Source organism: Kryptolebias marmoratus, linkage group LG21, assembly GCF_001649575.2.
Source record: "Kryptolebias marmoratus isolate JLee-2015 linkage group LG21, ASM164957v2, whole genome shotgun sequence".
Lineage (NCBI taxonomy): Eukaryota > Metazoa > Chordata > Actinopteri > Cyprinodontiformes > Rivulidae > Kryptolebias > Kryptolebias marmoratus.
This window is the reverse complement of record NC_051450.1, coordinates 19,008,469-19,030,257: the sequence shown is the minus strand read 5'-3', so window position 1 is coordinate 19,030,257 and position 21,789 is coordinate 19,008,469. Positions and strand designations below refer to the sequence as shown.

Here is a 21,789-nt window from a genome sequence, read left to right as displayed (position 1 = left end):
TAAACACAAAATCTCTGCTTTTGGTTAGGCTTCCTTGACTTATATTTGTCTCAGATGAAAAGAAGGATAAGGTTGATCTAATAATCAATCACTGTCTATTTTGTGCAATCTACAGCAAATAAAAAATAGAATAAATAATAATAAGTTCTGTATTAGGAGAGGGTGGCATGGCAGGACAGTGATTAGAGTTGTTGACACAAAGCAAGAAGGTTGCAGGATTGCCTCCCAGCCTGGGGTCTTTTTGTTCAGAGTTTGGATGTTCTCCCAATGCATGTGTGGGTTTTCTCCAAATACTCTGATTCCTCTCACTGACCAAAATCATGCAGGTTAGATTAATCTGTAATTATAAATTCATTCTAGTTGTGGGTGAGAGTGTGAATGGTTGTGAGGCCCTGTAATGGACCTGCGACCTGTCCAGGGGGTACCCTGCCTTTTGCACAACGACCACTGTAGATAGGCCCCAGATCCCCCACAAAGAAAAAAGTGGGCAAATAAATTTGATGTATTAGGAAAAAAAATAAGCCTTAAAAAGTTAAATTAAATGAAGCTTTGTTCCTCTGAAAAACACAGGAATAAAAGATGAAACTACAGATTTACATTTATTGTTGGTTATTAATTCGCCAGGGTTTGTCCATATCAGCGTACATTAGCAGCTCAGTCCATAACTGTCAGGATTTGAGTTATGTTTTGAGTAATATTTTGTATTAGATTTATTGTTATTTCTGTTTCTGTAGTTCTGCTTTATTTCCTGTGATCCGAGGGTTTTTATTTATTCTGTTATGTGTAGTTTTGCTCCCTGTGTTATCACTTTTTCTTGTCAGTCTGCCTCACCCATCCTCACCTGTTCCTTGTTTACAATTAGTCACCTGTGTCCGACTCCTCATCAGCCCCTGCCTGCATATTCAGTTTTTTTTGCTTTCCGTTGCTGCTGGTTCATTGTTGGTTGTCTGCCACACTCAGGTAATGTCCTCGTGTTGCCTTGTGAGTGTCCGTATGTTTGGTTGTGAGTTTGTTTTGGCTGCCTGACACGTCAGACGTTTGTTTTATTTAAGAAATTAGTTTTACTTCTTTCTGTTGGTCTGCATTCTGGGTCCAAATCCTCTCCTAACCTGATGATAACCTGCCTCAAATATGGCATTCAGGTTTTATTTAAAACTGAATGATAACATCCAGTTGTTTTATTCCTACTTTTACTGCACATAGGTCTACCATTCAACTGTCCGTTTCGCATGTGTTTTTCCTGTCAGTGTTGATTAACAAAGAAACATAAGATGTCAGTGTTTGGATGTGTTTTTGTTATTATAGAACGTAATTGATGTGAATATTGGCTTTTTTTTTTTTTTTTTTTTCTTTGTCTGCTTTGTTCATTGCAATTTGGCTCATGGAGGGAGCTCTTGTGTCTCCTGAACCTAAAAGAACTGCTTCTAAAAAAAATTATCTGGAGATATAAAGGAGAATTCATTCATTGCTTTGAAAAGCAGTCTTATGAAATTGTGGCTTACTATTAGGTCCAAAAGCAATGATAGAACAGGCTACGTAATACTGAAGATGAGCAATGACTCAGCATTTGTCATCATGGTGCTCTGAAAAGCTCCCAACCCAAGTTTACCCTTGATGACTTCCTGCAAATGCACAAAAGATTATAACATGAGTCCTCTAAGAATTAGATCATCGCACTGCATGGCTTGTTCCTGCACCACAGCAGATAATGGAACATGCAGTAACTCTCATTTCATTTGGGCGGTTTACATGTTACTTTAAAAATGCATTTAGACAGAAAGTCAAATACAGAGATATGTCAAGAAAGCAACTTTTTTTTTTCTTTTTCAAGGCATCCAATAAAACATTTACTTTGGAGTACTGCAGCTGGGAATGGATTTTTTTGTTAGTTTTTTTTTAGACAACTAGAAAACCAAAGATTCAAATATTTAGTATAGATATTATTTTAAAAGAAAGAAAAAAGTCTGTGTTTTTATCTTACTTTAGGTAAAACTAGAACTTTGTTACGATGAGATAAACGATCATTTTGATTCATGCCATGATAGTAAGTGACTTGAAATTGAGTGGGTGACCACCTTGAAGTCCAGATAATTGTTCTTCAGTCCCTCTGTTATCCTCCATAATACACCACAGGACAGTAGAAACTCTAAGAATAAATGTGCATAATGAAACACTGCTGTGGTTTTTCAGCAGTGCAGGCTGGGTAATATTGTATGAGACACAAACTGGATCATTAAAAGACATTGATATGGACTTCGTAAATTCAAGATTGAGTTTATTGTGAAGGAAATTGATTGTTGTATGTATTCTGTGGAGCAACAAGAGCAAGTTAACGTAAGCAGACACAAAATATCCTTTAAAGAAATGTATGAATACTTTTCAAAAAATATTAGCCTCACAACTACAATAAAATAAATCTGTGTTTTTGTCCTTTGAGAAACATACTTTTGATTGCATGCTGTGTTTAAAAATTGTGGAAGCTTTTAAAGTGTCAAAGTCATCGACTCATGAAGAGCTTATAAAGCTTCACAGTTAGCTAACTTATATGAGGGAAAGCTGTTGGCGTTTACTTTACCTTGAACTTCTAGGAATTCCTGTTCTTTTAAAATCTTGCTACAGGTTCCATTGTTGGATTTCACAAAGACTTTAGCCAAAAAGTGCAATTTTTTTCTAAGAAGCATTAGTAACAGTAAGAGAACAGAATTAAAAACTTTCAATATAGACACATTCATAGTTATGAACTAGTTCAAAGTTTGCTACATTCAACCACTGTAAAAGGGGGAAAAACCTCATTTAGCTTTAACAGTGCATTAATGTAACTATTGAAGTTCAAACTCCAGCACCAAGAGATGAAACTTTTAAAGCATAGAACAAAGTATTATATCAGGATCCTGGGTGCTTGTTTAATTTGTATTTTTGTTATTTGTTTAGTGTTTGCTGTAGTTTTTATTGCACTTTGTTTTTAGCTCATTTTCTTTCCTCAGTCAGTATTTTCCAATGTCAGCCTGCCACGCCCATCTATACCTGTTCCCTATCTCCATTCAGCCTCCTCCTCAGCCCCAGTCCATACAGTCTGTCAGTCTCTTCTTCTCTACCATGGATAACTGGCATACACTCATGTCATGCCTAGGTTGCCAGCTTGTCTACTTGTGTTTACTCCATAGAGCTTGTATGTTTTGCTGCCATGACGGCTTTATTTTGTTTTCTTGTTTAAGAAATCTTTAAGTAGCTGTGGTGGCCATCTTAAATTGGATTCACTCAATTCTAGATGTACATCTAAGTTTTGAAAATTTCATTAAAATTCTTCCAGTTGAGATATTTTGCTAGCAAGCAAAAAAGGTTAATTCCAACAGTTAATGCTAAAGTTTTGAGCAACAATCTCATGCCTCAAATGACACTTGGAGTGGGTTTCGTAAATGATTCTCAGAAAATTTAGCACATTTTAAAAACTGACTGAATTATTGCCATGTTTGTGTTTTCAAAGGTCAGACGGCCTTGTCAGCCATAGATTAGATTAGATTGGCTTTGAAAGTAATCACTTCTAGTAGTAACTATTTCCTGAAACGATCATTAAAATATGTCCAGTGCTTCATGAGGTATTTTGCTAAACGACAGCATTGACTCCAAATATTTAAAAGCAAAATTTTAATAGATCTTGTGTAGGTTTTGTGCTCAGAATGTGTGTTATGGACCAGTGATAACAACTAAAATGAGTACCTAATGAAATCTGTTTTTGGAGTGACTCAACTTAATACAGCCAGCCCAACTAATCAGCTATCAGCAACTCTCTGTTAAAGGAAAAGAAGCAAATCACCTAACTTATAGCAACTTCAACAGCTATGTACAGAGTCATTTGATCATAGCTGAGTAGCCAAAACATGTTTATTATATACTTCAAAGGCAAGTGACTTGTATATAAAAAGTACAACTTGCACCAAAATCACTGGTCTTGAGAATAAAATGCATCTTTCCACAAAAACTACTAATTTTTGAAAGCACAGAATTTTTATTCATCTGACTGATTGAATGTATGTGGTTATTTTATTTTGTTGATGCAAGACACTGAGGGGCCCTCAGAAACCTGAAATTATTACCAGACAAACCATAATCAAATCACATTGTGAGGCCAATAGATTCACCCCTCCTCCTGCAGTCAGATGTAACAGATCTTTTGTTTACTTTGTAAATTTTGGTTGAGACTTAAGATGCTGGCAGTGGTATAAACAACCATCTGTCATGCAAATTAGAAAGGTCATTTCTAAGCTGTGGAACATCTGTTAGTTTGTGTCCTATATGGTGCCTTTTTCTGTGACGCTCACTTGGGAGCTCCTGTCGGGCAATTCCAGGTGTATGAGACAAGATGTGAATTTAGCTGCCTGCTAATTAGCAAAGGGCTTTCGGGTTCTTTGCCACTTACTAAACAAAAATGGATTTCTTTTTTAAATTTATTTTAGTCTTAACAGACTAAAGAGTGCAAGTTTCATGCTTTGTGGAAGTCACATTTCTGCTGCTGATGCTCATCAAATAAGTTCCTGCTTTTACAGTAACTAAAAGTATGTTGACTGATGCCTATTTTATGCAATACTTTTAAATGAAATCATCTTACAAATTACAAAGTTGTAGCCATTATGATGTAAATGATGTTATCCACTTTCTTATGTGATATTGTGAGGTATTGGAGGTATGCCAAAGTTTTAAACAAGGATCACACATGATTTGTTCAATTCTGAGAATGTGTTAAAGATGACCCTCAGCTACTACCACACCAAATTCTAACTCAATATCTGTAAGATTGACTGAGTTATAGTCATTTGTTTCTTAAGGTCAGTTGGCAGCCATCTTTAATCAGTTGTAGAGTTACATCCAGTATTTTTGTCTAAAGGTTTAATTAAAATATGTCTACTAGTTAATGAGATTTTGCTAATGTTACAAACAAATGAACACACACAGGCAAAACATTATTGCCTTTGGCTGCAGATGAAAATTATTGGAAATGTGATTTTTGGCAAAAACTGAAGCTTTCACTTGTACCTAATGCCAAAACCGTGCACACAGGTAGTCTGTCACACTCAGTCACAGTTTAAAGAGACTGCATCTCCGCTATTGGCACTTTGACAGCTTTCACTGTGTTAATGACGTGGATCCAGAAAGAGCCTACACTTCAACCAACTTCAGCATTGTTATTGAAAGACCAGATTTGACAGCACAATACCAAAACTATACACGGTTTCCTTGCAGTCATTAAATGAAGACAGAAATGCTTGTTTTCCTCCCATAGATTAGGCTTGTAATGAATGCTCCTCTAAGTTGATTACATTATTGTCCTTATTGCTAAAACACAGAGAACTGGGAGATGTCAATCATTTTTCTTTGTTGTGCGCTTTGTGTACAGCTTTTGTGTTTGGACCTTTTATGCTCTCTGTCAAGGCTATTTCTCAAAATGACATTTACTATATTATTATCTGACATTTTGGATTTTTAACATTAAGTTTCTTGAACTCTTTTTATCACTAGAGATGTGTCAGTGATGTGAAGCTTTTTTTAAATAAGCTCTCCATGGCTTTAGTTCCAACTTTTGGCAGCCCACTCACACAACTTCTGGCTGCTATTTCTCCACATCCGAGTTATTTGCCTACCTGTTCCTGGAAATGTCACCAAGAAAGCTGTGGTAGACAGCCAGTTTCCCTCGTTCTCATCTTCTGTCTGCTTTCTTTCTTCTTCTTTATTCATTTTATCTGTTCCTCTTCTTTCCTCACTCTCTGCCCCTTTCCGTTCACCTCTCATATCATTCTATCATGCGTAAAACTATCTCTCCGTCGCCAGGGAATAGGTTGACATTTGCAGTTGGATATTGTAGTCATTTGCTTTGCCCTAAAATACCTGAACATACAGAACCCTACCTTACACTTGAGACTGTCAAATATCAGTGGCTATGATCTCTCACTTGAGTCTGAAGCACATGACCATATGGACAGCATTTCTGAATGTTTTCTACATACATTTCGCTCATTATACAAAGTAATCAAAATTTCTAGTTGTTTGCACACGAAACTATATTCCACACACACACAGCACATGAATTTATGCAGGTGCTTTTGTATTCATGTTACAACTTTATATACCTTCATAATCTTTTTACCTGAGTCCCGCGGGGCTTCAGTATGTGGGAAGCAGCTGTTCCACTGGGATGCATTAGTGAATTATTGATAGATATGGTTTTCATCTCTCTGAAGGATTAATTAGTAGCAAAGGAAACACAGAAGCTGCCCTTTTAGTCACAAATACAATTTACTTGTGTGGATTTTAATGATCAAAAGCAGTAAATTAAAGTGTATTATTGTTGTTTATTGTTCCTACCTGGATTGCTTATGAATTAGACAAAGCACTTTTTTTTTTTTTATATCTTTGCAGACTTTTAATGCTCTTTGGTCTACAAAATGAGCATGCAGTAGCTCTCATAGTACAAATCCATCCTCAAGTTAATCTTTTTTTTGTCAGTAACTTTAGGGCTAGGATCTACAATAGAAATTGAACTCATTGTTCATTTTCAATAGTCTACAAATATAGTGGGATATTAAGTTATGAAGACAGCTGTAGTTTTATGATTTCCATGTTGTTAAGATTTAAATATTCACTTGTTTTTTCTACAAATATAACCATCAACTGCATCTTGAAATACTGGACCTCATTCAGGATCTGGGTATTTGTAGAAGGGATCCAAGGTCCCCAAAGGATGTACCCAGTAGAGGTTTTAGCTCTCTCCTCCATGTTAGCAAACAGTAATTTTGTAGAGATGGTTGTTTCTTTTATTTTTCTGTTTTAGTAAAGGGAAACTTCTGTCAGGCAGGAAAAAATGGGAATTGATGGCATTGTTGCCCACTGCATTTTCAACAGTTATGTATTTTTAACAATTGTGATAAAACTATTATTTTGCACATGCAATAAAACACCATTTTACAACACTTTTATCTTATTATCACTGAATTTAAACAAGACTGCTTGAGTTCAGAAAAGACTGATCAGGGTTAAAGATTATTTTTAGAATGCTTTTGGATTCAGAAAAACGACTACAAAACCAGGACACTGTGATAGAAAAGTTACTTTTGATACTTTTTATAAAGACAAAAATGCTCAAAAACATAAAATGTTGATAATGACATCTACATAAAATAACATAAAATTTACTTGTTGTTGTTAGACAACTCACAGGGCAGAAAACGGGAAATCAAACCAACCAGCTATGACAGAAGCTTCACAAAACAAAGATACAAAGAAGATAACTGAATCAAATCTAATTTAACTGGACTGAATTGAATCACACTATATTAACCCTGAAGGGAAATTATATTGCTGCTGTTCATTATATAATGAAAAAAAAAAATTGATTATTAAAGAAATTGAAAAAAGTGCTTGGAGAAAGTTTTAGTAAAAGATGGGGGTTTTCCTGACAATCTAATTAAAGAGCTGATGAAGTTTCAGATCAGCTGACTGATGTGGGGCCGTGTCCTTAATGCAGATGTGCAGCAAGAGCAGAATCAGTTCATGTTGCATGAAGGTAAACATGGATTCATTTGTAATGAAAACATAGCCAGTAGCATTACAGTACTGCCCCTGAGAGGGTTTCTATAACCTGATTAGAGAGTGTTAATCCGTATTTTCAAGAGGCCTTTTCAGTGTATGTTAATCTTTCTGTTTTAACAGAACACATTCTTTACCAAAGCATCTTTTGTACATAATCCATGCAAGGGTCATTATTTGTTCAGTTCTTATCCTGAAAATCCCTTTACAAAGTGGTTCCTCCTCTACCTCACATCCACATCCACACACACACCCACACACACACATTCAATGAGGTAAAGGGGCCCTGAGGAAATAACTGGAGGCACTGAAAAATATTTTTCTTTACACCTCCATTTTTATAAAATCCACTTGGTCTCTATGAAGCCCCTCTTTATTTTGTTCATTTCTTCCTTTCCAGCTCTCATTCTGTATATGTCTGACCTGCAGCGCATGTTTATGAGCTGCATACAGAATCTGAACCTCTTAACCTGAAAAATACGGAAACTAGAGCTGCAGTTAAATTACTTGACTTGCACTTGTGTAAGCGAATATGTAGCAACTGACTGCATTTTACTCACTAGAAAAAAAATACAAATAAAATTATGGTCACACAAAGGTACCCTTCTGCAACATTTCAGCATTTAACAAATGTAGACGGGCTTGCATGCAGTCCCTTTATAAAGCTAATTACATGTAGCATACAGAGATGATGCCATATTATTAAAAAAAGTTAATTGCCTGAAAGTTGATCTGCAAGGAGGCTGAGTGTAACAATACTTTCATGAAGTAGAGGATGACACTCGAAAAACAATAAGAACAAAAGAAGAATGAGGTATAAAAGAAAAGAAAAACATGGAGACAACAGTTCCATTTGACCCCAATCAGTTCTTTGTCCACTTTGACTTCTAACTTTTCAACATCAGAACAAAGAAAGAATACCAATAACGGCACAAAAAAACAACTAAGAATACCTTGCACACCAAACTGTTCTGCACATCTCTCAAATAGACCCCAAATGGTAGCAAAATGTTAACTTTGTGTGAATTTGAAAAACAAACACAGTTATGTTGAAGCTTTAGGTGTTATTGTCTTTAATTAGATCCAGGTGCACCATGGTAATTATGAAGATGCCTTGTGTTTGGGGGTATAGATAAATTTTATTTAATATTTGAAATGCATATTATTTTCATTAATTTTTGCAAAATAATCTTTGCTGAGACATTTAAGTATGATGCAAAGATTTCTTGTGATTTCATGACTAGTGGTTGCTGCTGTTTTAGGTGTGTGTGTGTGTGTGTGTGTGTGTGTTTGGTACAGCTGCAAAGGGGAGATAAGTTGGAGAATATCACTTTGTGGGTTGACATGAGCCATAACCAGTAACAGGAAGTAAGTTCTACCTGCTTATCTTACAAACAGTCTGCATTGGAGAAAAATATAAACTAGAGCAGTTGCACTAGAGCTGCACAATATTAGAAAAACTTGCAGTGAATCATATTATTGTTTAATATTGAAATGACAACATCAAATGTGATAAATCAACATTTTCCTCACTCCTCTCCTTCTCTTCTGTCATCGCTATCATCTAAACCAGATGTGGGCTTCAAGGCCAGTGAGTCCACTGGAATGACCAAATATATAATTAGCATGCAGAACCTGAATGTATGGCATTTGAAATATAACACCCTATGATTTATTGCAGTCAAGCATATTTGATTACTTTTTGGAATTAACTTGATTCAAGGTGGCTACGCCAGTTAACTGAATGCAAACATGTCTATAACTCAGTAAATTGTACAGATATTGAGCTAAAATTTTGTGTATTAGTAGCTGACATCCCCATCACAGACTCTGACCACTAACTGATCACATACGATCTTTGTTTAAATCTTTGCTGGCATGCAAGGCAGAGGGCGTCAGGCATTATTAAAAAACAATATACATTTATGGAAGTAGTATGTCGTAAAGAGGTAGCTGCTAGATTGTTCCTTTATTGTTCCTTCTCCTTTATTTTAGAGAGAAGTGAATGTGACAGTGATTACATTTATTTATTTATATATATATATGTACACCAATGGGGGCCTTGGTATCTTTATGTGCACCAACATAAAGGCAAGTGGTCATAATGTTGCGGCAGATCAGTGTATCTCTAATGTATATTATGCAACAAAAACAAATGTTAACTTTGACCTGGTTGAAGGTTGGGAATTTGTTTTCAGATCGGCTTGTCCTGAGCAGTACTACAATGCAGAGCTTCACTGTTTAAAACAGCAAATGTGCATCTAGACTCCATGAGTTTTCAAGCACTTGTGTTTAGAGGACAATCAAACTGTGGAAATGTACTTTTTTCCCCATATGATTTACCATTTTATGAATTTTAATGGCTACTAGTTGCATTATGTATGTTCATTCAGCTTAAACATGTTGTGTCTAAGTTTCTAAAAAGTATATTTTCTCTTTTCTGTTTCACCTCCATTCTTCCCGTCTTGTTCTATCCCCTCGTCATCTCTCTCTGTCTTCACATTCATTCGCTCCCCGCAGAGAAGTGTGATGAGGCTCTAGCCTCTCCTCTGCCTCACACGGCCTTCACCAGCTCATCTGTCTTCTCCAGTGGATATGCACCTGGATATGCCAAGCTCAACAGGAGAGGAGGTAGGCACACATGTCCACTCACACAAACAGAAAAAAAAGACCACAAATGTCCCTGTACTCGCACACAAATGAATGCTGAGGTCAGGATCTGTGTACACATTTATTGAAGACAGAAAAAGAGTAATAGTTTAATTTAGATACATGTGCATACATTCATATGAGTGATTGTGCAGATGACACGCTGTGAGATAAATGTCCAAGCTTCCATATTGTGACACGCTTCACAGTGCCTTACAGCTGCTCTCACCCTCTACCTCTGTTTCCCTTTTCTCTTCTTTTCTTCCGATACTTCTTCCCTTTGTATTCCTTCTTCTCTCACCCTCCTCCCAGTCTTTAGTTTTAATCATTATCTCAGTAGCTCAGGCAGAGGCTCATTTCCACATCAGTCTGCAGCTAAAAGAGATATGGACAGACAATTACACCCCTTTTATGTTTATACAATTAATAATTCATAGTTTCCCATCTAATGGAGTCACCCTGCAGCTGAGGCAACTGAGTGGTGAACACAGACCTGGCAAGTAAAGGCAAGGTAATCTGGGGTTTTAAATCAACTGAATTACTGCTATGGAAGCGGCCAGGAGTGGTACTTCTTTAATGTGTGTTTTCTAAACAACAAGAGACAAAAACTAAGTGAAGAGAAGAAGAAAAGGAATATCACCTGACATGTTACTGATGCATAAAATATAACAAATGTACACTTTTGTTGGATATACTGTTTTTCATTGGCAAAGTGATGCTTGTTATTCTTTATATTGAAAACATATGTTTAAATTTATACACACAAACAAACAAACCAAGCGCTTTTCTCTCTTATTTCTCAAATTCTGGACATTTTTACTCTCCGAATATCATACAGCATTTTACAGCATTTCCCTGACTACTGCTGCGCAAATGACACCCAGGAAGAGTGATAAACCTGGATCTTTTGGTTCATTTAATCCAGACTTGTCTCAGTTCAGCAGGTATCCTGTTGGGTTTATTTAGTTAAAGTATAGACATAATGTTTTATAAATATGGATAATATAAAGAAATATTACTATAATTAGACTCAAACAACTTATCTAACATTTGACCAAAATGTTATAGTTATGAAGATAATTACAATTAAACTCAACAGAATTTCTCACTTAGTTACATTTTTAATAGCAATGAATTGCCTGACAGTTCCTAGCAAAGCTCAATTTATAATAAATAAATATAATTTTTATGCAAACATATATTATACGTAAATATAATTGTGATGTTACCAGTTAAGCTTTCCTCTTTAGCAAGGTTGCAATCGAGCAGTTAAATTTTAATCACAATTAATTGTGTTGGCACAGTTTGAACATGAGCAGAAATGCTTAGTTTCTGTGACCAATTAAAGTCCAGAAGCTTGAAATTAAAATTAAATAACCAATCCTTAATAGGAGTACAGTCGGTGCCACATGCACATTTGTTACTTCACACAACAGAACAACAGAAGTTAATCATCCCAGTACGTATGTATGTTGACTCAGCATTGATGATTAGGAAAGTGGATGTTTATTGTATTCTAATATGTACCGGATCCACTTCTTGGATATTTATTTTATGCTGAATACACGTATTTCTAAATTCACCCCAGTGCTGTAAATTAAGGGTTTAGTACTTTATCAAGTTAGTGAGATTATATCTATATTTCTTGTGATGTTTCTGTGTTTTGCAGTAAATTATTTTTACTGCTATCCAAACCCTTCTCAGCTCTTTTCCTCCTCCACCACCTGTCATCTTCACTCACATCTCTGCAGTCCACAGTATGAGTATGTTCTTATAAGCTATTCTACTCCAGTTTCCCAGTGCTATAAAACAGGGGAGGCACAAAATCAATGAAATGCAATTAACAGCCCAACATGCTGCAGTGAAACCTATCTTTTTATTTTTCTCATATCTCCCTTTTCTGTGATCCAGGCCCAGCCTCAATGGCAGAGAGTGGCACAACTGTACAACAAACAGATTCAATCAGAAGCTGATTTAGTGTGAAATGTGCCAACATTGACATGTGCACACATTCTGTCAAAATGAGTATATTCAGTGTGCTTCGAAAGTACAGTGACCATCATACATCATGTGGAAAAAAAGTTTAAACCGTGTAGCTACCATATATTTACATGCAGAATATGGAAGGTGTGCCCCGGTCAGAAATTTCACAACAATTTCCACAGATATGAAACAGTGGAGGCACAAAATCACCAGAACACCGCACTCATGGGAAGCTGTGAATGTCGACAGGTATTTTAAGTTTTGCCCATTTGTCAGTCAAAGCTTATACATCTCATCTCAGTCATTGATTGGTAGGTTTTTCCTGCAGATATTAAAAGGTATTGTATTCCATGACAGTGCATTTGTGAAATTACATTGCAATATTTCTTAGACCAATTTGTTTTAATTGTCAGCTGATGTATTAGTAGCTGGTAATAAAAATGTAATATATTTTATTAGCGTAATACATTATCTATGTGCTTTCTTTTTTAATTTCCATCTTTCTGCCAGGATTGAACAGGACTTTAACACTTCATTTGTGCTACCTTACTCTTTCTACTCATTCTCCTTCATCTATTGCATATCAGTCTGTTAATTCTTCAATCTAATTGTTTTTTCTTCCTCATTTTCCTACAATATTATTCTGTCTGCCACGTTTACCCATGCTCTTTTACTGTCCCTTCCTCGTGGCTTTGACTTCTCTACCTCACATTATCACTGCTCTTCTCGCCTGTCTTTCAAATGTACATCCCCCTCCCTCCCTCTTCAGTATAGCTTTTTTCAACTACTTCAAGTTCAAGACCCTTTATATCTCAACAGTGTCAGACAGAGGGGAAAAAATGAGCCAAGTCTTTCTGCAGCCCTTTGGTTTAGTTCGATTTGAAAAAAAAAAAAAAGGAGCTGCTAAGAGAGTTAGAGCAAAGGGGAAAAAAAGCAGAGCGATGATTAACTAGAGAAAAAATACTTTTTCTTTGTATCAGTTTGGTTCAAAGTTGCTCAACTACATTTTACACGTTTTTGATGCATTTAAAATTCCCTTACAGTGCTACAAATTAGTTTGAATTATTGTTTTGGAATATAAAAGGTAGATGATTGTTCTTTTTTTTTTTTTTTACAAAAAATCTATTTAAATAAAAGACAGGAGAGGGCAATAAAAAAAAAAATCCATGTAACTATTATGTTAACAGTCAGAATGGGTGGAAGTGCAGTAATGGTTCGAAACCCAGAGAGAGCGGGTGGAAGTGGCGTCAGAACAAGAACACTCCAGATACAGGTTAAAGCAGAAGAGACAAGGGGAATACAAGAAAAAAATAAGATGGGAGGAGGGGCCGAGGAGATGAGGAATGAATGGAAGATAAACTGAGTGAGACTGACACCGAGGCACTCGGAGGAGTGTGAACTGAATTAAAATAAATGAGAAAAATACAGTGAGGATTTAAGAACGAGTAACGATGAGGGACGGCTGCAGTGTGATAAACCTGATATGACTCATAATTTGGAAAGGTTAGCTTTATTTAGTTTTGCTGTGTTCTCAGGGAAGTTTTAAACTCTTTATGTGCACTGTCTTGTATTCTCTGCAAACCTGCAACAACACTTTGTTTTGGCTTATTTAGAGGAAATTCATATAAAAGAGAAAAATCATTTCGGCTTTGAGCAGAGACAAACTCACTAAATACAATAAATTATCCTTTTGTTTGAAAATAATGAAATAGAAATTGATCATATGAATCTTTATTATACCATTTAAATGTGTTCACATTTCTTTACAGTGCAAAATGCATGAAATCGCTCTATTAATTATTACATTCTGTTCTCCTCTTCTTTCTATTCCTGTCCTCTGCTTTGTTTTGTCTGTCCCTGACATCACATCCCTGCATGCCCTTCCTCTCACTCAATCTCATTTTCATTCAACAGTTTCTATTTTCTACTGTAACATTCTCAATCCCACACTTCTTTTTTTCTTAAACTGTCTTCTTTCTATCTTAAAGTTCATTATCATTTTTTTTTATCTTCTCTCACTTTCTCCTCAGTTTTTTTATTTTCTCACAGCCTAAAAAATTCATTTTGTCACTTCCTTTTTAAAACTGTATATGTCACAACTGCAGGAAAACTGTTCTGACTTTCTACATTATTAACCAGACTCCCCTCCCTTTCTTATGCATTGGTTTTCATTCTCAGTCATCTTGCAAACTTGTTTGATGTCTCCAGCCATTGCAGTCATCCATCGATATTGACGGTTGTCTTCTAATTAAATTACTGTCTCCATCCACTCCCTTTGCTCCATGACAGAAAGATGGAGTACTAGCAGAGGGCCAACCAGCTGTTTTCACTCTCTTCTTGTTTTTCCAGCAGCCTCAAGTCTTAATTAATTACAACGTTATAGTTTCTGTTATTATGGTTGTGCTAATCAAAAGTGGTAACTTTGATGAATATATTCACATTTTCTTCCAGGAGCTATACAAATATACAGAAACATAAGATCAAATGGCACACACACACACACACACACACACACACATTCATATATTTCTAAGTTATGCTCTTTTGTAATAATTATCTCTGTCTCAGCCAGTATCAGAGGATTTTCAAAGCTCATACTCTGTTATTTTCTTTATTTTTTGTTCCCACAACTTTGGACTTTTTTATTAAAATGTCCTTATATGTGATCATTTCCTAAATTTAGTTTCCAGGGTGTGCAAACTGTGAATTTATTGAATAAGTACAGCATAAATCTGTGTTGGCTGGTTTTAGGAATACAATTTATTGTATGCTCACTTTTGTTACATAAATTTTGACTATATTTATATTCATTCCACCAGCTTTGATATTTACTCTGATATATTACAATGTCTGCAAATGTTAATGTATACTGTAATCAAAATAAGCCATGATATAATATTTTTTAGTTTCCAAAAATGGTGGGACAATACTTAAAGAGAGATGGTCCAGAAAACTGTATTGTTAGAATTTCGTTTGACTAGAATATTAAAAATATAGATTACAGCTCCATGTTTGGTTAAAAAAAAAAGTTGTTATATTAATCAATTTTATTACACAACAACTTCACTGTAACACTTCATTTCAACAAATTAAAATAAAGAAGTCTAACAGGCAGATCTAACTTGGTGCTCATGTGCTTAGCTGTGTAAAACTGCTATGCCAGATGTGTTGTTCAGTTCACCACAGTTCATTAATGAAAATGGGTTTGTTGGTTAACCTTTCTTTAGCAACTGGTTTTGTTGGTCTAGTTATTGATGAGCTAGGCTAAAACATGTAGTGGTCTTAATGGTCATTAAACACTGTTTAGCAAAGATGTTGAAGTGAAAGGTTCAGTCTGTCCTTGAGAAATTGGAAGTCAAAGCTAATATTAGTTTTCCGAAATCTAAAATGTCATGATATTCCTTTTCTGTATTGCTTACATTTGCTTTGATTGTTTTGTTTCTCTCTCTCTCTCTCTTCCTCTCTTGGGTCTACTATCAGTGCTCTATCAATTAAATACACATATATTTTAAATCTGTGGGGGTTTATAAAGATAACAGTAGTTTTGACTTCATCATCATTACACACATTGTTCTTCCAACAAGCACATACATTTTCCACCCACTCATATCTACTTGTTTTGTTCCCTCTCCTATTTACTACACAAAACAAATCTGAGAACTCTCTGGTTAAGGAAGCAATGATCACTGATGCCAGCTTTACAACCTAAAGATGAACAGAGGAAACAGAAAACAGTGGTGAGTCTTAGCCGACGCAGGTGGATACTTTGATTCAAGTTGAAAGCAACCAAAGGGAGCTTTTATATCTTTGCTTGCGATCCAGTGTAACAACATGGTTTCTTGAACTCTGATGTGTAAGATGAGGAACAGAAAATTTCTCCAGTCATTTGCAGCTTTTGTTTTTCTGCAGTATTTTTCACAAGGGAACCTTCTTGTTTGATTTTCTTCCTATAATGCTCTCCCTCCTGTTATTTGTGAATTGCTTAATGTAGACTATTTTTGAACGTGTAACTATCATTTTTCCCCAGAAATACTTCAAGTTACTCGTACTGTATTTTAAATATTTTTGGATTGTTTGAAAAAACTGTCTGTGCATGACCAGTTTGAAATTAGCTGAAAGGTTTATCAAAACCCTGCATTTGTAAATACACACAGTTAAACTTAAATTTGCTCATGAACTAATGTGTGTGAATGTATCGGACTATAATCAGTATTGATAGAATCAGTGGCCGTTTTTCTTTGTTTTTTTTCCACAGTAATACACAATGCAGTATGTGCATCAGTGCCAGGTTATGTCATCATAAAGAACTGAAACATTGTTCTCTAGTTTGAAAAATATCTACATTTTTCTCATTTGTGGCTGGCTTCTAAAGGATTCAACAGAAGGATATGTCCACAAGCCAGGAGTCAGGAAACAGTTTATATATTTTCTAAAAAGCTGTAAATACCGACATTAGCAGGTAATGGTATACAGCACAGCAGCAGCAGAGGTGTTTTTTTTCTTCTTGTTCAGAGTCAGCATCTTATATATTGTTTTACCCTGTATTGAGCCAGAAAGTTATTTAAGAAGGAAATCATATAAAACATGAAAATCTTCTAAAAACTGTCAGTTGCATTTTATTGTTAAGCCTTTAAGGTAATTAAAGAGATTACAGCAGAACTAGAACATTTACTTTCAGTTTTTAATTTTCTTTACTGATTACTAATCAAAGAGATAATTGTTCAAAATATCACGATGCTTGAAAAGTAACACGTATTTGATGCATCGTTATTTGTAGCATTATCAAAATAAAAGCTCAAAAACAGGGTTTTCTGGTGTTTTATATAATGTTAACATAATAAAAATCCCAACTGTTCTGTTGCTCAGTAAATTTTTAATCCCTAAACCTCACCAATCAGAAGTCTCTGTGAAGGAAAAAAGTACTTTGTAAAATGTTGATTAATGACCAATTATCCAATCATTTGTTATGACTCCATGACTTTTTAAAATTATTTTACTTTCTTTGTCCTACGTCACTTTTCAACACACTTATTTGCTCTGCAGCAGCATTTATTTTTCTAATGTTATTTTCAGAATGTTTAAAGCATCCTTTTTCTGACTGGGTAACAAAGTCACTTATTTTTCTTCTTTTATTTCTGTCAGTATAGAAAGGAGTTTCAACGAAGAAGGGAAAACAAATCATTACAGTTCTATATATAAGACTGTTTAAGCTGTTTAATATATTTTGATCTATATATGCATTTGAATGCCATGAATTAAAACACATTTTATTAGTTTTTTCTTTGCTTTTGTGAAATATTTACATCATTTATGGTCTCAATAGTGAAAACTTACAGAAATATGATCGTCTAAAGGTCTTTTATCTAATGAAAGTGCTTCCTATTTTATTTTTAATGGGGAAAATTGTATTGTGCATCCCTTTTTTTTGTTTGTTTGGTTTTACTATGTGATAGTACATATTCTCTCTTCTTTGTTGTGAGTTTTAGCGTTTGATTTTCCGTCTTTCTGCTTCTTGCATTTTTCCTTTTGTGTCTCTTCCTCAGATGTGGTGTCTTGGCCTTCTTTGCTCCTGTGTTCTCTCACCTCCTCTCCTTCTGCTCCTCCTCTCCTCCCTGAACATCTGTGTTTGTGACAGGCGAGAGAACAGTGACAGTCCCCCTGATGCTTCTTGACTCCCCTTCCTCTCTTTTTTTGGCTTTTGGCTGCTGCTGCTGTTCACTCACACTGTCACCTCCCATTTCCTCCCCACCAATAGAGTTGACCATTACATTTTTTTTTTGTCAACTACTACTCTTTCTTTCTTTTTTTAATAAAAATGTGTGCATATGCATTTATTTAAATATAATATATGCCATTTTGTCTCCCGTGCTTTTCCTCTTATATGCAATGTTTTTTCTCTTCTTTTTTTTTCTTTTGGCAACAAGAATTTTTCCCAAATTTGTCACGTTTATGATCTCTTGAACTTGAAATTCTACCCAGACTTTTCAGTCCAACTTTCTCCTTCTCCTCATTAATACTTTTTGGTAAACCCATTACCCTAACACCTCACATGTCCTGAAGATCATTTTCCCAGTTCAGCCGCACTTCCTAACCTTTGCCCTTTCCTTTCATTTACCCCTTTTTTAAGCTGTTTTCACCAAAAAAGTCATCTTAAGTTTTTTTTTTTAGACAACATCGTTAAGCTTCAGCTTAGATTGGGAGAGGTAGTCATTAAATGAATGCCATACAATGTTTATCACCTGCCACTGAAGGCAAAAGAACAGTAATGAATTTACCCATGTCTGTGTATTTGTTTGTTTGTCTGCCGTGTTAGCAAAATTTCTCATGAAAGGCTGAACATATCATTAATGAAACTCTCAGATGGGTTGTTTTTACTTTATTTTATTTGTCTTGTGACTGCTGTTAAGCTGTATTTATTGTCCTGTGGTTGTTTAAAGTGCTTTATAAATAAAGCTGCTTTGGTATGAATGTGCATCTACAACTTAAACAACTTGTGAAGTCAACCCAATTCAAGATGGCTGCCACAAACACAAAAATGGCCATAACTCCGTCAGTACTACCTATTGAACAAAAGATTAGTGTGGTCATAATTCACTGTAATTCACAACACATACTCCAAGCACACATTGCATATCTTTGTTTAAAACTTTAGAATTAACTCTCTCTCTCTTTTCATTTCATTCATCTCTCATTTGGCAGAAGATATTCATTGCTCCAAGACATGCTAGGCCTTTAACTTTGTTTTGTTTTAAATTGATATGTTGTCAAATGTATGTATTTGTGTGAAGAAAATACAACTTGTTTGGATCTTTATTTTGTTCATGTTGCATTCACATGAACATCGTACTGACGTTTTCACTACTACTTCATTACTTGCAGTCAGAAGTCAGACCATGCTCATTCATAAACTGAATTTTTGAATGCTAAAGTTATTATAACAACAGATACAAAAAGAACTGGTAAAATACTGAAAACAGCCTTCTTAGCAGTTGTAGAGAATTGTTTATGGAGCCCATTTTTTTTTTAAAGTACACATGCACACAGCCACACAAAAACACAGAGTTAAAAACACCAGCAGCCATACTCTTGTGGCTGTAATGTTCTTTTTGGAAACAAGAATCGGGCAGGAACAAGGTGCCACAAAACAGGCGAATCCCAGTTCAAACCTAAGTTGCAGACAAGAAGGCTGGAATACTAAATAGGTGTGGGAATCAGGTGGTCTGGTAGAAAAGTCCAAGGACATCAAAACAGTAAACAGCAGATCTGGAAAGTTTGACAACCCTAAAGAGAAATGTGAAGTTGCTGAGATGTAGATGTAGAACTTTAGAAAAGAAATGCAGCTAAAATGTGTGTTAGCCACACAGCTCAGTTAAGCACTGAGTCTTTTTTTTAATTTTATTGACGTAGGACTTTCGGTTTGAGTGTATGCTGGCCTGGCATCAGTGGTGTGAGTAGGATCAGTGAAGCAGTAAAGTTGCAGAGCAGAAAATATGTCAGACTGGAAAATTTTATACCTACCAACAAGCAGGGAACATATGAGGGTCCTTGAATGATGGAGTAAAATTTGCCAACTTCTTACTTTGTGGACCATTCCTGGCCAACAGCAGAAAAGTGTACACTTAAGCAACTCTTACCAGAGGTGGGGGTTAAATAATAAAAAAAAAAAAAAAAAAAAACCTATGTCAGCTGGGACAGCTTTCACTGCATCTACTGCGAGCAAACCAGAAGGTCCTATTACATTAAGATTTATTTGTCATGAAATTTAAACTGACTTAAGAAAAGGCCCAGTACAAAAAGGAGCACCATCAAATTGATTGTTTTCTTGGCTGAACATTCTCATGAACACATCACTAAAGCCCTTCAGCAGCCGGGCTTACATCCCTCCCCTTAATATTTTTTGCAATATTCTTTTCTCCCTTTTTTCTATTTTCTTCGTAATAGTCAATGCATCTCTTAACTTTTCCAATCCTTGCTATCTGATCTGCGCTCATTTGAACCCACTTGCAGTCTAATTCTCCACTGACAGCATCCTTTTCCAGAGCAGAATGAGTTCAGTTTATCTTCAAAGTTCTCACGCATTTTTAAGTTTTGGTTTTATCCGTCACCCTCTTTACCTTCCCACATCTTTTGCGACTGATTTGTGCACATCTCATCTCTGGCTCTCCTAAAGTACACCATCAAATCTTCTCTTAACACTTTTTTTGCTACCTTATTTGTCTGCCTTGTTTCAATTTAGCTAGTTCTGTTCTTGTCAGCCACCCCACCTCATGCACCTGTTCTCCAGTCTTTCCATCACATTGCTGTCCTATCTTTTTACAAAGTACTACATTGCCTTGGTCAATGTCCACTTAGTTTGTGTTTTAAATCTTTATTTCCTGCTGTATATTTGCTTATCACCAAGTCCCTGTCCTTCTCAAACCCAATTCCTCAACCCACCCTGTCTTTCCTTTCTGCCCTTCCCTTTTTTGATAGCGTTTTATCCCCTCAAGGGAACCACTTTGCTGCAACGGCTTTTTGAGATATTGACGTTTCCACTGATACAAGCCTGGTTATCTGTCAACTCCGGAGCCGGAGTGTAATGGCTCTGTAATTGGATAAGATAGAATTTTTTTTCTTTTTTCTTTTTTACAAACTCTGGCACTTTCTATTTTATCTTATGACTGTCATCCTGTCCCTTTTTCACAATGCTTAGTGCTCTTCTCACACTCGTTTCTACTTTTTTTTTGGACTTATTACCTCTCACTTTGTCCTTGTGTTTCTGTTTATTTTTTTTTTCTTTGCACTTTCAAATCAGTTACTTTACTTTCAATCTATCATTGACATCTGCAGGTACTTCAGTCAGTCCTAGTTTCTTTTTTATATTGCATCTGGAAGGACAGGTTTTCTCTTAACTGAAAGGATGAATCTGTGTTTTTTTCTTGACACAACACACAGCTCAGCATAAAAGCAGTTTTCGACTGTACTATTGGACACTTTGTTATTAGTAGTCTGTAGCAAATGCACTTAATTTGTTACAATTTGTTGTTGCATGGGCTAAAAATGATGTGAATTAAACATTTTGACAGATATAAAATAGTGTCTACATCAACAAGATGATAATCAAGCAGCCATTAGCTGAAATATCAGGGTCTGATGCATCTTTCGAATCCTGTCGGGTCTGTTTTGGATTTTTAAGCCACATCAGTTGTTTTTAGGACTGAATCATTTTAGTTCTTCTCATGTTGAGTGCTAAAACTGTGCTATTCCAAATGTTTTTAAATTTTCTGAAACAGAAAGTGAAGTTCAGTTCTTCCACATTGGTGCCTTCTAATAATGATGTCTTAGTCACTGGACTTTTGGACCTTAAGGTATAATCTTGCTGAGCTGGGACTAGTTAGTAAACAGCATTTGGATGAGGTCAAAGTATTCCACTATTCAATATTTTACAGAAGTAAATATGGACCACCCAGTATATATAAAATTTCACATTAAGCCTTGCATATTGAAAGTAAAATGGAAAACACAATAAAAAAACACTTATACTAATGTAATTTTCCTGAACTGAGTTTTATGCACTTAAGGAATCTGTTTATAGCCAGG

At 35.5% G+C, this 21,789-nt stretch overlaps 1 protein-coding gene across 3 annotated transcripts in view; it reads left to right on the top strand.

Annotated features, from left to right (window-relative positions):
- cntnap2a (contactin associated protein 2a) overlaps positions 1 to 21,789 on the top strand; it is a 322,102-nt gene that overhangs the window by 124,285 nt on the left and 176,028 nt on the right. For 2 of the 3 annotated variants that reach the window (XM_037973045.1, XM_037973044.1), the window contains exons 1-2: positions 595 to 960; positions 10,099 to 10,209. In XM_037973045.1, coding sequence (XP_037828973.1) covers positions 780 to 960; positions 10,099 to 10,209 — 292 coding nt within the window. In that variant the 5' untranslated portion in view covers positions 595 to 779. Of the gene's footprint in view, positions 1 to 594; positions 961 to 10,098; positions 10,210 to 21,789 lie in introns of those variants that run through there. The other variant, XM_017428430.3, reaches the window with a different exon arrangement.